The sequence below is a fragment of the Mangifera indica genome, chromosome 18 (genome assembly GCF_011075055.1).
Source record: "Mangifera indica cultivar Alphonso chromosome 18, CATAS_Mindica_2.1, whole genome shotgun sequence".
NCBI classification, from domain to species: Eukaryota; Viridiplantae; Streptophyta; class Magnoliopsida; order Sapindales; family Anacardiaceae; genus Mangifera; species Mangifera indica.
In genome coordinates this window covers 9,360,276-9,373,347 of record NC_058154.1, presented here as the reverse complement: position 1 = coordinate 9,373,347, position 13,072 = coordinate 9,360,276, and the positions used below count along the sequence as shown (strand labels likewise).

At 33.0% G+C, this 13,072-nt stretch overlaps 2 protein-coding genes across 8 annotated transcripts; both read right to left on the bottom strand.

Moving 5' to 3' along the window:
- Nucleotides 1-741: 741 nt before the first annotated feature.
- On the bottom strand, nucleotides 742-6,110 carry LOC123202383 (protein GRAVITROPIC IN THE LIGHT 1). Of its 7 annotated transcripts, none has more exons than XM_044618298.1 (3): nucleotides 5,967-6,094; nucleotides 5,413-5,573; nucleotides 742-2,630 (listed from the first exon to the last, which is right to left on the bottom strand). In XM_044618298.1, the coding sequence occupies exon 3, from the start codon at nucleotides 2,616-2,618 to the stop codon at nucleotides 1,224-1,226; it is 1,395 nt and encodes a 464-aa protein (XP_044474233.1). In that variant the 5' UTR covers nucleotides 2,619-2,630; nucleotides 5,413-5,573; nucleotides 5,967-6,094; the 3' UTR covers nucleotides 742-1,223. The 7 variants fall into 7 exon arrangements, with proteins under 7 accessions (XP_044474233.1, XP_044474231.1, XP_044474235.1 ...); XM_044618296.1 differs by having other exon boundaries at nucleotides 5,971-6,094; XM_044618300.1 differs by having other exon boundaries at nucleotides 742-2,618; nucleotides 5,971-6,094.
- Nucleotides 6,111-8,596: 2,486 nt separating this feature from the next.
- On the bottom strand, nucleotides 8,597-12,799 carry LOC123202198 (protein transport protein Sec61 subunit alpha-like). The gene is made up of 7 exons (XM_044618034.1): nucleotides 12,661-12,799; nucleotides 11,299-11,672; nucleotides 10,720-10,947; nucleotides 10,182-10,536; nucleotides 9,994-10,121; nucleotides 9,723-9,858; nucleotides 8,597-9,104 (listed from the first exon to the last, which is right to left on the bottom strand). Exons 2-7 carry the CDS (start codon nucleotides 11,640-11,642, stop codon nucleotides 8,865-8,867), a joined length of 1,431 nt encoding a protein of 476 aa, XP_044473969.1. The 5' UTR covers nucleotides 11,643-11,672; nucleotides 12,661-12,799; the 3' UTR covers nucleotides 8,597-8,864.
- Nucleotides 12,800-13,072: the final 273 nt, after the last annotated feature.

Sequence of the window (13,072 nt, the reverse complement as noted above, 5' to 3'; positions counted from 1 at the left end):
AATTCAAATTTTTCATTGACAAAACAATATTATTTTACTCAAATCATAGATACAATCACTTATTCGAATTATGAATTTAAACAAAATCAAACTATAAATTCAAATTATCAGTTCAAACTACGAATTCAAACTGAATCAACCTACAATTTTAAATCACATATTTGAATCATGAATTCGAACCAAACCAAATCAAACACTTTTTAACTCAAGTTTAACTCAGTTTCAAATTGTGTCGAACCTTTTAACTCAAATTTGGCTTGAATTCAATTTAGACAAATTCAAACCAAGCTAACTTTTAAAGTCAAGCTAACTCGGTTCAAATCCAACTTAATTAGAGAGATATAGATTTTGTCTATTTAAAGAATTCAATTTACAAATCTATGATGATTTCTGTAAAAAGGGATATCTCATAAGCATATAGGTGTAGCCCTCCCAAAAAGGGAAAGAACAAGAGGCAAAGAGGTCTCTTTCTGGCAATACATGGCAAAGCTCTCAAAGCATAAATTATACAATATTTATAATACACTTAATAGTTGAACTTCCCATCTAAAATGAATATATATATATATATATATATAAAATTATGTGTACACATTTTTGGTAAACAATTTAAACATAATATATCATTATGTGATTGGATAATTTTGAATTTAAAATTAAATAACACTCAATCACACGATGACACATTATCTATATACTTAAATTATGTATCAAAAGATATACACATTGCATTGCTCTGTATAAAATAAATCATTGTGTACATTAAGAACATCAATTTTATTATCAAGTGATGACGCAAAACAGCTAACATCCCTCTGTTATTGTTCTAATATCAACAAAATTTGACAGGAAGTTATCTTACATAATAAAAATAAAACCATTCATTCAGTCTACCTAATTTGCTTTTCGAATTGGCCACATAGAAAAAGGGACAAAATCCCTGGGAGCGTCTTACAGTCCCCACATAACACTTATCAACCAGGCAACCCCATTTGTCTGATCTTTAATTTATGCAAAAAAATATCAAAACCATGGGGAAGATCTCGGGTGCCAACTGATGCAATGTATCACACCAATGAGAGAGCCATTACATGTCATTCATGCCATGTGGCGGTCTCTCATTCGACAGATACACGTGCATTGTTCACAGCCAAGATTCTTTTCAGTGCATAGCCTTCCAGTCAATCAATGTTTTCTCGGCAAATGGTGATTAATGGTTGTAACTAATTAGTTTGAAAGTGGGAGAGATAAACCTGGCACTGTAGAACTGTTTTACCAATTCTGAAACCTGGAACAACTGTGAAAGCCACTCGAGGGTCGGATTGTTGCGTGCTGTCCATTGAAAGGAAGGCTTCATCATCTAAGCTTTCCATGTAAGCTTCTGAGAATCGAGTCCCTTTGTTTACTTGAAAGATGGAGGCCGCAGGCTGGAATGTAAAGGCTAAGCAATGTAGGAGCCAAACCCGTTTTGCCATTTCTGCAAATGAGGCAAAGAATCCAGTATCTGGAAATTCACCAGAACTCAGAAGGTTCCTGTGGTTAAGATTGCCAAAAAATGATGATTCCATCTTCTGGTGAATCACTTGCCAGTACTTGACCCGGCAAAATTTTCCAAACAATGATTTAGGCTTCCTTGAAAGGTAATCCTTTGCTTTCACAGATTTTAGTTCTGTGAATCTCTCAAAGAAAAGCTGTTGTTGTTGCTGTTGTTGTTTCTTTCTCTCAGGCAAAGACTCGTTTGCTGGGGAGTAATTGCGGTAATGAAAAGTATTGAACATTTCCCCGCAAACAAAGGATTCAAAAGCATAACATTTGTGATCAGCTTTATAATACACCACATTTGGTTGAATTGAACTGGCTGCTGCGTCGATATCCCAACCAGCAGTTTTCATCTCATCAATCATCAATCTGACAAATCCTCGGATAGATTTCACAGCATGCTGAAGAACTGTAACAAAATGACTAGTACTTAACCCTGAGAAGTGAAGATTATCAAGCATAGATAACTGACCACTTTGATTTAGACTATTATGTATTAACTTGTTTTGTTCATTGTTTTCCTCTAACTTCTCTTTAAGAAATATGATTTCAGATTCCTTGAGCCTCAGCTGCGATTCTAACTTATTCCCCATGATTTCGTAGGTCTTTACAAGACTCTTCAGCTCCAGAATTTCTGCAGAAACCAATGTTTTCTCTGGTGAAATATCAAATTGTTTCTTCAAGTAACACTGCTTCAATTCAGACAAATTCTTCAACTCTTTAACTACCAAATGATCAGCAGATTGAATACCCTCGGCATCATAAGGAGACTGAGCATATTGTAATTGACTATACGCAGCTTTAACCGAAGAAATGGTTGCAAAAATCTTTGCAAGAAAAGCTTCCATGGCCAATTTGTATTCATCATCTTTATCATCCTCGTCAAGTAACTGAGACCAACTACCTGTACTCTTAACGGGTTTCCAATCATCTTTGATCACCTTCTCTAGATGCTTAACTTTCTGAACTCCATCAACCAGAGCAACCCCAGATATTGCTCGAATATGAAAAACTTTAGCAAAAGTATGTGCCAATTTACTCTTGGTTGGAGTCATAGCTGAAGGTTTCACTGATTCCATCTGCAGAAGAAGCTACAAATTTTGATGCTAATGAAAATTCTAAATGATTCTGAATTAAAAATGAGAAATAGAAGACAATAAAGATATGGGGTTATGATGATGATATGAGTGTTAAAGGATGAAAGAAAAAGGCCAGCAAACAATATGCTTTTAACACTTAGGCCTAGGCCATTCACAAGAAAGCACCATTAGAATATCTTCCCGTCTTGGGTTCCTCTCAAACTTTGCAGTTTCTACAACTTTTTCTCAATGACCAAAAAAGAGTCTAGCTTTAACAGGGCATAGAGAAAAAAAAAAAGAACAGAAGAAGAATAATAACATCCAAATCAATAAGCAGAAGCTAGCTGGAGCCTGCATAGATTATCACATAAAAAAGTTTAGTTAATGCTTCTTTGTAATTGAGGCAAGTACAAATTGGAGCTAGTTATTATATTCATGTGACAAGAAGCAAGTGGGGAGAAAAGGATTGGGGGAAATGAAAAATCCGTAATACTAATGTTTTATTTTAAGCTGGGACCATTCTTTCTTTCATGTTTGTTCGTGTATTATTATTATACTTGGGTCAAAATATTCCTACCATTCAATATTTCAATTCTGAGGCCACCAGACACCAACCTTTCTCTTAAATAAATTAGATGGCCATCATATTTCAACTCAATATTATACATGGAATTATACAATATTCAAGTTAATTTGTCACATTTAGTTAACTAAAGAAACCATATATATCAAATAAGGTTATAATATAAATAAAACTATACGAATAAATAAATTGTAAAAATTTATCTATACAAACTGAAGTGACAGTTTGTGATTACGTGAATTTAAAGTGATAGAAAAAGTAAATAATAACATCAACCAATCACAAACTGTCATTTCAATGTGCATAAATAAATTTATACAATTTATTTGTATACATAATTTTATCCATATAAATATAGATTTTCTTACTCTATATAAATGATGCATAGCATCTGAATTTAAGTTATAGTTGTATATTATCATTGGATCATTCAATCCTTTTTAATTTTTCACTTTTTCAGCGTAGATGGTGGCTACTACAATTATTGATTCATTTGAATTCAAACAAAATCATTTTTGGGACAGTGAAGGGGTCCAGTTGTTCCATTATTAATAGTGAATGCACGATTGTAAAATCAACCATTCACACACAATATTATTAAAGCATCTGCAAGAGCCCTCTCATCAACTCATGCGGTGTCATAAAGCACCCAAGGAAACTATCAAAAACCACAATAATAAAAGCCTCTTCCCTAGCTACCCACTACAATTTACGAAGGAGAATGGCATAGTACTAGTATTAGAACAACAACCCAGTAAATGAGGGTAGATGAGAATTTACTATACTATAGCATTAACCAGAATAGAAAAAGAAACTTTGAATTTGGGTCAGAGCACAGTGAAAATTTATCATTTGTTCATTTACTACATTTACATTCATAGCAAAATCACGTGGCTCCAATGAATACTCCACAGAGTTAGATATTCTTTTCCTATTGACTAACCACCATTATAAACTTGTCCTTTTTCTTGAAGACATTCATTCAAAACTCATCTCGGGAGACTACACATTACATATATCCGTTGGATGTCTAAGACTTCTGAAATTAAATGTTTAGAGATGCGAACCTTTTTTGTTTTAGTTACATTATTGCTATCAACAGGCAGAACTTCAGACTTTGTTGTTCCAGAAAAGATGAATATTACACCAAGTTACTTTTCTTTGAAATATGAAGGTACCGAACTTCTCTTTGTTGAAGAAACAGATTTTTTTTAATTAAAAATATCAAATTTTTTTATTTTTTTCATTAATAAGAACCAAACATGTATTTTATTACAGGTCTAACCTCTGACGTCTTTACAAATGAATGATATGAATTTTTGTTTTAATTCAAAAATGATATCGAAACAATTACGGACTAACATAGAAATTTAAAGACTGGTGTGGATAATTTTAGGGCAGAGATGGACAATTTTAAAGTTAACTAGACGTTTATGACCCCCCAAAATCTCAAATTAACCAATTTTTACAAATTTATTTCTACTAAAACCCCAAAACTCACTCAAAATAAACAAAACTTACTCTGAATAAGCACTACCAATCAAAATTAAAGCTCATATACACTTAAATCACCAAATTCACATAATCAAAGAGTTTTTAATGAAAAAACTGTTACCCTATTCCTGCCTTTTGTCTTTGAAAATCAAGTGATAGTTCGCTAACTCCAATAGTAAAAAATCTTGTTTTTCCTATTAAAAAATGTTTCAATAATTATTTTAATCCAATTTTTAGGCAGATGTTTACTCAAAAAAACCATAACAACACTAACCCTCTTTCCACGCCATTAGATTGCCAACTTTAGGGGAAAATCTAATGGCTGTAAATTTGGTGTATTAATACCCCATCACAGTAAACCCCAACAGGCAATATTGATATATCAAGTAATATTATATATATTTATATGATTTTTTATACTTAATATGTCATCATATAATTGGGTGTTATTCTATTTTTAATTTAAAATCATCTAATTACATAATAATATATATATATATATATATATATATATATATATATATATATATATATATATATATATATATATATATATATATATATCAAATTATGTATCAAAAATATATAAGCATAATTTTATCATAATATATATTATCATCTCATTTCAGATTAGTTCTACTGCTAATAAAATCACCATATAAAGATATCAAACATATTCTCTTTTTAAATACAAAATAGAATAGGAAATTCTAGTACCTTTGAAAAACAGAGGAGAGGAAGAGGTTTGCAAAAGGTTTCTTTAGTCAAGATTTGAACTTTTCAACACCCCATCTTTAACGTAAATCTCAAGGAAACAAAAGAACCAAAACACCACAACGAACGACAGACGAGTCGGTAGCAACTTCTATTTCTCTTCTCTACCACCAGCAAATCAAATCAAATCCGCAAAGACATCAAAACCAATACCAAACTCGCAACAAAAAGATTAAACACCAACGACAACAAAGAAATTGAAAATAAAAAGGAAATTCAGAATTACGAATTTCATAAGATCCAGAAAAATCTTGTTGAATCCTTACTGAAACCCTCTTCTCTGTAACGAGATTAACAGAACACCTTATAATCAAAATTGATCATGTATTGCTCAATTTTTAAGTGTTTTAATAACTTCACAACCAATTATGAGCTTTTTAAAAAAAAGTTAAAACATGAAACAAACCAGAAAACAGCTCACTAATAGAAAGATGAAAAAATATTTAGCTGAGAAATTAACCAAAAACAAAAACTATCAGGAAGTTTCCATAGCTTACCTACCTAAACAGGACCGACGACGGAAGATGATTTTCAACTGTTTAATTTCCGATCAAATTTGGTGCGAAAGCACAGAGCCACAGACTGCTGAAATGAAATGGTTGTTTGAATTTTTTTTATTTTTTAATTGGAAGAGAAAATAATAATTTAAAAGCACGCAGGCAGGGTCCAGTGGGGAAGCAAGTGAAATGACATAAAAGGACAGGATCGGTAAATGGCTAAATGGGATTTCGGGACTTCATATGTTGGGTCGTTTTCGATGTTAAGTTCCTGCTTCCTTGTTGCCCTTTATTTTCAAGGGATTTACGTGTCCGTTGTGAGGCCAAGAGAGTTGTAAAAAGTAGTGGCGGGAAAGGGTAGTTTGGGTAGAATGACTGAAATCTAATCTTTGTGAAAGTGAATTTGCAGATGTCCTGGCGGAGATTTATGAGAGACAAGACATGTAACGGTCAGACATGTCAGTAGTAGTGGGCCCAACATCCGCTGATTCCTCCGTTACTGAGACATCCAGCTGGCATCTTCCCGTTCACATTTCTTCTGATTTTTATTTTCAGTTGTGTTGCGTTCAATCAAAATAATAATAAATATATTTTTATGTGAAAAACCTTTTTATAAAAAAATTTTTAGCCTCATAGATCAAACATTAATAAAGAAGAATTAATTGGATTAATCATAATTAACTTAATCTAAACGCTCTTAATCTAACAAAAAGAATTACTAATATCAAAAATACTTATATATAAACAAATTATAAATTTACTTTCAACTTTAAAATCTCATATTCTCACTTCACATGTTCACATCTATTAACGATTTCACTTATTAGATTATGTCTTTATAGACTTTTATCAAGATATCTTACTATATTATATTTTTTATTCTTTTTTTGATCATGTTAGATTGATCCGCACAACCTGTGGCTTTGATACAACTCACAAAATTTCAAATTGTCTCCCCATGAGTCATGCCTTTTGCACTAGATTGATTCGTGTCATAAGCCAACCCGACCCATTGGACATGTCTACCAACAATCAAGCAATCAACTATTTCAATTTCAGGTGGATTTTTAGCATAGCCTTAATCTGAAGTATTATTAAGTCAAAGATGATAACATAAAGTTTCCAATTTAGGGGCTTTGATTTTGAGTGAGCATAAATTCACCCATTGGCAATGGCATTATGTTAAATTATTTAAATAATAAAATTATATGTATCTATTTTAAATAAACGAATAGATACATATTAATATATGTCATTATGTGATTGGGTAATTTTAAATTTAATAAAATTATGTATACACACTTTTAATATACAATTTGAATACATAAATGATATGTTATCATATGAATAAATGATTTTGAATTAAATATAAAATAATATTCAATCATATAACGACATATTATCCATATACAAAAATTATGTATCAAAAATATATATACATAGTATTATTTTTTTAAATTAAAGATAAAATAATATTTAATTATATAATTATATATATAAATATATATTTATTTATATATTCAAAATAAATTTATATAATATTTCTCATATTTAAAATAATGAAATATGGTTCGAATAAAAGATAACAAATAATGAATATGGTACCAATAAAAGGTTACAAAAAGAAAATCTTAGACAAAATAATATAATAATTTTACTTGAATATTAATGAGAAGATAGGAAAGACCTAAATTAATTAATTTCCCTCTTAATGTTTATAGTTACGAAGGTGTAACTAATATGCGCGCTGTCACATTTATTCAAGTAAATATGTTTCAATTCATTATCACCAACACCGTTACATATTACATAGGCCAATGGATAATGCAAAGCTAAATACATATTTATGAGATTTTAAAATTTTAAATACTTTAAGTTTTTTCTTCCTTCTCCAACGATTAGATGTCATTTTCATCATTGACTGATCTTCCCACCATCGACCTTCCCACCAAACTAATTTCATCAAACAAAGATGAACCATCTTTGCCTGACAAAGAGACAAAGACGATTCATCATCTTTATCTCTTCGTTCGATCAATAAATCTTCTAATGTCGATCCATCCAAATTCGAATCATTCTTTGGCCATGAAGGCAATGAAGATGGTGGGAAGAAATGCATTTGTCAAGCAATGGATCTTGATGATTCGTCACGTTTGTGATAGAAGAACAATAGTCACGTCTTTGTCCAAGATGCAAGAGTGTCAACAAATGAGAGATTGGCTAGAATACGTCACTAGAGATGGAAGAGAAGGAATGACACCCCAAAAGGAAATATGTAACTTTTTAAATTTCTAGAGAAAAAATTATTAGTTTTTTAAACTATAAAAGAATAATGAAACAAAATTTTGGTTTTTTTAATATTATTGATTAAATAATAATTTTATTCTTATAATTAACATCAAATTTAAACAAAAATAACGTGGTTAGTAAATTTTGGATTTTTAAAACTCTGCAAACATATATTTGTCTTTGCATTAAAACTTGAACAAAAAATACCCCTTTGGCCCCATTACATAAGTACGTATCTTTCATTTCAATTCGGACATTGTTACGGTGCCTTAGCTGGAGTACTTCAAATTTGCTAACGATAAAAAAAATTGTAAAAGAGATGAAGGTTAAGGGCTTGAAACTTGAAAAACAAATAAAAGTAAATTCTCTGATTTGTTTCTAAAGATGAAAAATATCCTGGATCTAAGAGAGTTACACTCAAGTAGATCCAATGATACAAAAGGAAAAAGAGTCAAAGGCGAAGATAAAAACAAGCATTCAAAATTTAAGGTGGTGCAAATGCGGATTTGTGATGCCATATCAATTATGCTAAAATCTAACCTGAACCTTTGGTGTTAAAGAAGGGCCTGCATACATATCTTTAGCTCTCCAAAAACTGCTGCCATAACCTTATAAGCCGAAGAAGCCAAGCTCACTGGCTCTTTCCTTCTCAAAAGTCTCGAAGTACTGATAAATGATGGTGACTGCAAGTAGAATTCCAGTTCCTGAACCAATAGCTCCCATGAAATCGGCCAACACAGTCAGTGCTCCTATACACATGCCTCCGAATGCTGCGGCTGTGGGGATGTAGCGGTTCAGCTCTTTCTGTAAGTTTGCATCTCTATGCCCAGGCATAACCATTTGTTGTTCCTAAAAACAAGAGAGAAGTTTAGCACATATGATGAGCCTAATTATTGAGGTAATCTACACATAATATCAACAACAAACCCGTATATAATGATGTGCTTCATAGGGATGATAACTGAATGGAATTAAACAGTTTTGACACTTTAGGATCCAATTTTAATTTCCAGATTACGACAAGGTCAATTTCATCTGTGCAATGTAGGCGAGTAAATTGGCATGTTTCTATAATCAATGAGTTCATCAAAACTCGAAAACCATTATTCTTTAATCACTAGATTAGTGGATATGATTATTCGAGCTAAATGTGCTAAAGCAGGGCTTCAATCACAGGAATGCTGGGGAGACAAATCAGTTTGAAGAGTTGTACTCAAATTTAATTACATTTCAAATAATTAAAAACTGCACATAGATATTTAAAGCACGTTGCAGGTTCCTCTTTCAAACAAAGGGGATGGAAAATCAGGTCCATGGAGGAAATGCTCCATTTTCTTTTGGTTCAGTGTATCACTTAAGTCAAAACAATAGATGAAACACTAGAAGAATAACCAATCGAGACACAAGAAAAAGGATGATCCATGAGACTTTCTTCAGATTAGATCAAATCTAAACAAGAGACGTTACCTTAAGTTGCTTGGCAACATCTCTAGCAGACGATCCTGAAACTTCAATCCAAGTTTTTGAAAATAGTGCACAAGCTGACAACATAAACACTAGATAGAACAATGCATGGAAAGGATTTGCTGCCATATCAGCTAAGCTGCAAAATACAAGTAATTTGTCAATGGAGAAATCCTGGTATCACTAAACAGAGCCGGAAAATAAAGTAAAAATAAGAGCAAATTCATAATCGCAAATGCAAGCAAAGTAGGTAAGAAAACATGTTATTAGCTACCTCGATGGTGCTGTAATATAATATGCTAGGCCACCTACAGGTACAAATTGGCCACCAGAGTATTCCGATTCCTTCCATATACCCAATAGATTCACAAGAAAGTTTCCACTGTATTTCCTGTACAGCAACTGTATAGACAAGTGTCATCAAACTGATTAAATGAAAATCAGAAGACTTTAACTTTTTACCTGGGAAATGAAGTACAGGTTGGAAACGAGTGCAGACTGCAAAATGATTGGCATATTTGAGGTGTAGAACAATTTGATTGGATATGAACCCTGTTGACCTCGGGCATTCTTTGACCTCACAGGCAAAACAACGCGGAACCCTTGGAAGTAGATCACAATTAAGAAGATCAAGACTGTGGCAAGCAGGTTTGTCACATTTGGAAGATTCTGTCGGTAAAAGGCCTCACGAAGAGCACGAACCTTGTCTGTTCGAGTTATCAAGAGATGGAATAAAGCTATAACAGCACCTTCAAATTCAGCTCCTCTTCCACTGTTAATGGTTGTGGGACTAAATGCTTTCCAAATGATGTTTTCACTGCAAAGAAATGATCAAACAAACAAAAGTCAACAAACTTCTTTTATGCAATATATCAAAATACAATCCATGAGACAGACACCTAAGGCATAGTAACATCTACCAGACAAACTAGAATTCTTGACACCTAAAACTAAAGCAAATTTTTTATCATGTAGTCCAATAAAGGGGCTTAAAGCTCACCAGATGTTGGTTGCTATGAAAAGGGAGATTCCAGAGCCCAGACCATAGCCTTTCTGGAGGAGTTCATCCAAACAGATCACAATGATACCGGCAAAGCAGAGCTGAATGATGATAAGAATGGCATTTCCTACTCCAAGTTGGCCAACGCTGCCATACATCCCTGAGAGAACATAAGCAACTGCTTCACCAATTGCTATGAGGATACCCAACAACTTCTGTGCACCATTTCTGTATGGTAGAAAAGAGTCATTTTATGGAATTAATACAACATAGCTGCACCAACAATGTGACAAATGCCATGTATAGCCAAATGACTTTCCAAGTATGCATTAAGGGCAGGCTGCACTACAACTTATCAAACACAACTGTAAATAATTAAAAATATTATATTGAAGCTACAAAGAGCAAAGAAATAAACAAAGCTGCAATAAGAAATTGGGCCAGTTTAAAAGTAACACATGCATTCAACATGAAAACAGAAATGGCCAGTTAAAACAGTAATGAAAAACTGATCTTCTAATGCAAACAAAATGAGAAAAAGAACCAACTTTTTAAAAACTTAGGCTAAATGATTCTTACAAGAGAGCACGATCTTCTCGTACATTATTGTCAACTTCGATTATCTTTGACCCTGCAAGAAGCTGCATCACAAGTCCAGATGTCACAATTGGAGTGATTCCAAGCTCCATGACAGTACCACGGTTTGAAGCAAGGATAACACGCATCCAATAGAATGGATCTGCACCAGTTGTGGAGTGTATGCCATACAGCGGAAGTTGACTGCATACCAAGAAAATGAAAAGAGAGATCACGGTGTATATCACCTTCTCTCTGAATGGAACTTTCCTGTCAGCACTCTGAACTTCAGGGAGAAATGAAAGGAAAGGCCTGACAAGATGGAGCACTCTAAAACCACCTCCCATCTTATTTGGTCCAAACTAGACCAGCAATACCTGCATCACCATTCATAAAGGACACAAATTCCGTTAAACCCAACATGATCAACTTGCAATTCACATTCTTAACAAGAAAGGTAGCACGACAACTTTTGAATCAAGCATTGCTTCAAAACAATGACAAGCTCAATGAATTATTTAAAATCACAGATAGAACGGCTAAATCCATAAGGTATATGCCATTGGATGTGGTCTGATTCTTAACTTTAAAACCAGAAATCTTCAGTCATTCTTTCCATGGTCTACACAAAAATGACACTCCTTCACACAAATCTTATAACCATTCAGGAAAATCAAAAGTTCAAAAGAAAATATATCTCTATTTACAAAAACAAACGATTCATAACATTAAGGCCTCAAACTTCATATAAATTATAAAAATTCATCCTAGCTGCTAAAATCTGTTCCGGAACTATAAGACATCCACATTCTTGCAGAGCGAAAAAAGTATCCCGTGACCCATCTCAGAAAAACCCTCCAATGACATATTTGGAAAATTTTCTAATCTATGCATTGAAGGAAAAGCAAATTCATGTCAATAGCTAACATATGCACCTCCAATTATGCAAGCTAGTAATCTCAAATGCACCTATCTCAAGATCACACATATATAATCTCTAGTAAAAGTATTCGTATCTGAATAAAAAAATATTCTCACTATCATTATACAGCACTCACGCACAAAATAATACCGTTACCTACACAGAACAACAGATCTAACAAAAATACAATCAGATGATTCAAAAACACTCTGTTTAGATGCTAAGAAAGAAACTGCAAAATCTCAATCTCCACTTCATCTCAGATCTAGAAATCGAAACAATTACAATTCAACGACGCTACCAAACCATACAAAAAATTAAAAAAAAAAAACACACACACACACACACACACAAACACACAATTGAGACTCGAAACACAGATAAGTGAAATAAAAACTAGAATCATGAAATACAGAAAATCGAAATTGAGGAGCGAACCGTACGAATTCGTAGATCAAGGAACCGGAGTGTAAAGAGGGATCTGAAAGTAACAAACTAAGGGCACTCGTGTACTTGACTTTAAATAGAGTTGAATAGGTGGCCTTGCGGACACGATGATGAGTCTAATTGAAAATTGACACGTGTCTAAAAACTTGACGTGGCTAATGAGAGGTCAGACGGAAGCTTTAACCTATTTGGTCGTGCTGAGCGTGGGCCAGATAATACATTTGAAGCCGGATACCTTTTTTTGGAACGATGGGCTGGAGTTGAACCAGTATCAGGAATTTTGGATTGCGAACTTAACGAGGATTTTTTTTTTTTTCTCTTTTACATATTTGTCATTTTCAAAAGCGAGGGAATGGCCATTACAAATTTTCCAAAACCACACCAAACCTTAACTTGGTAAATGATTGG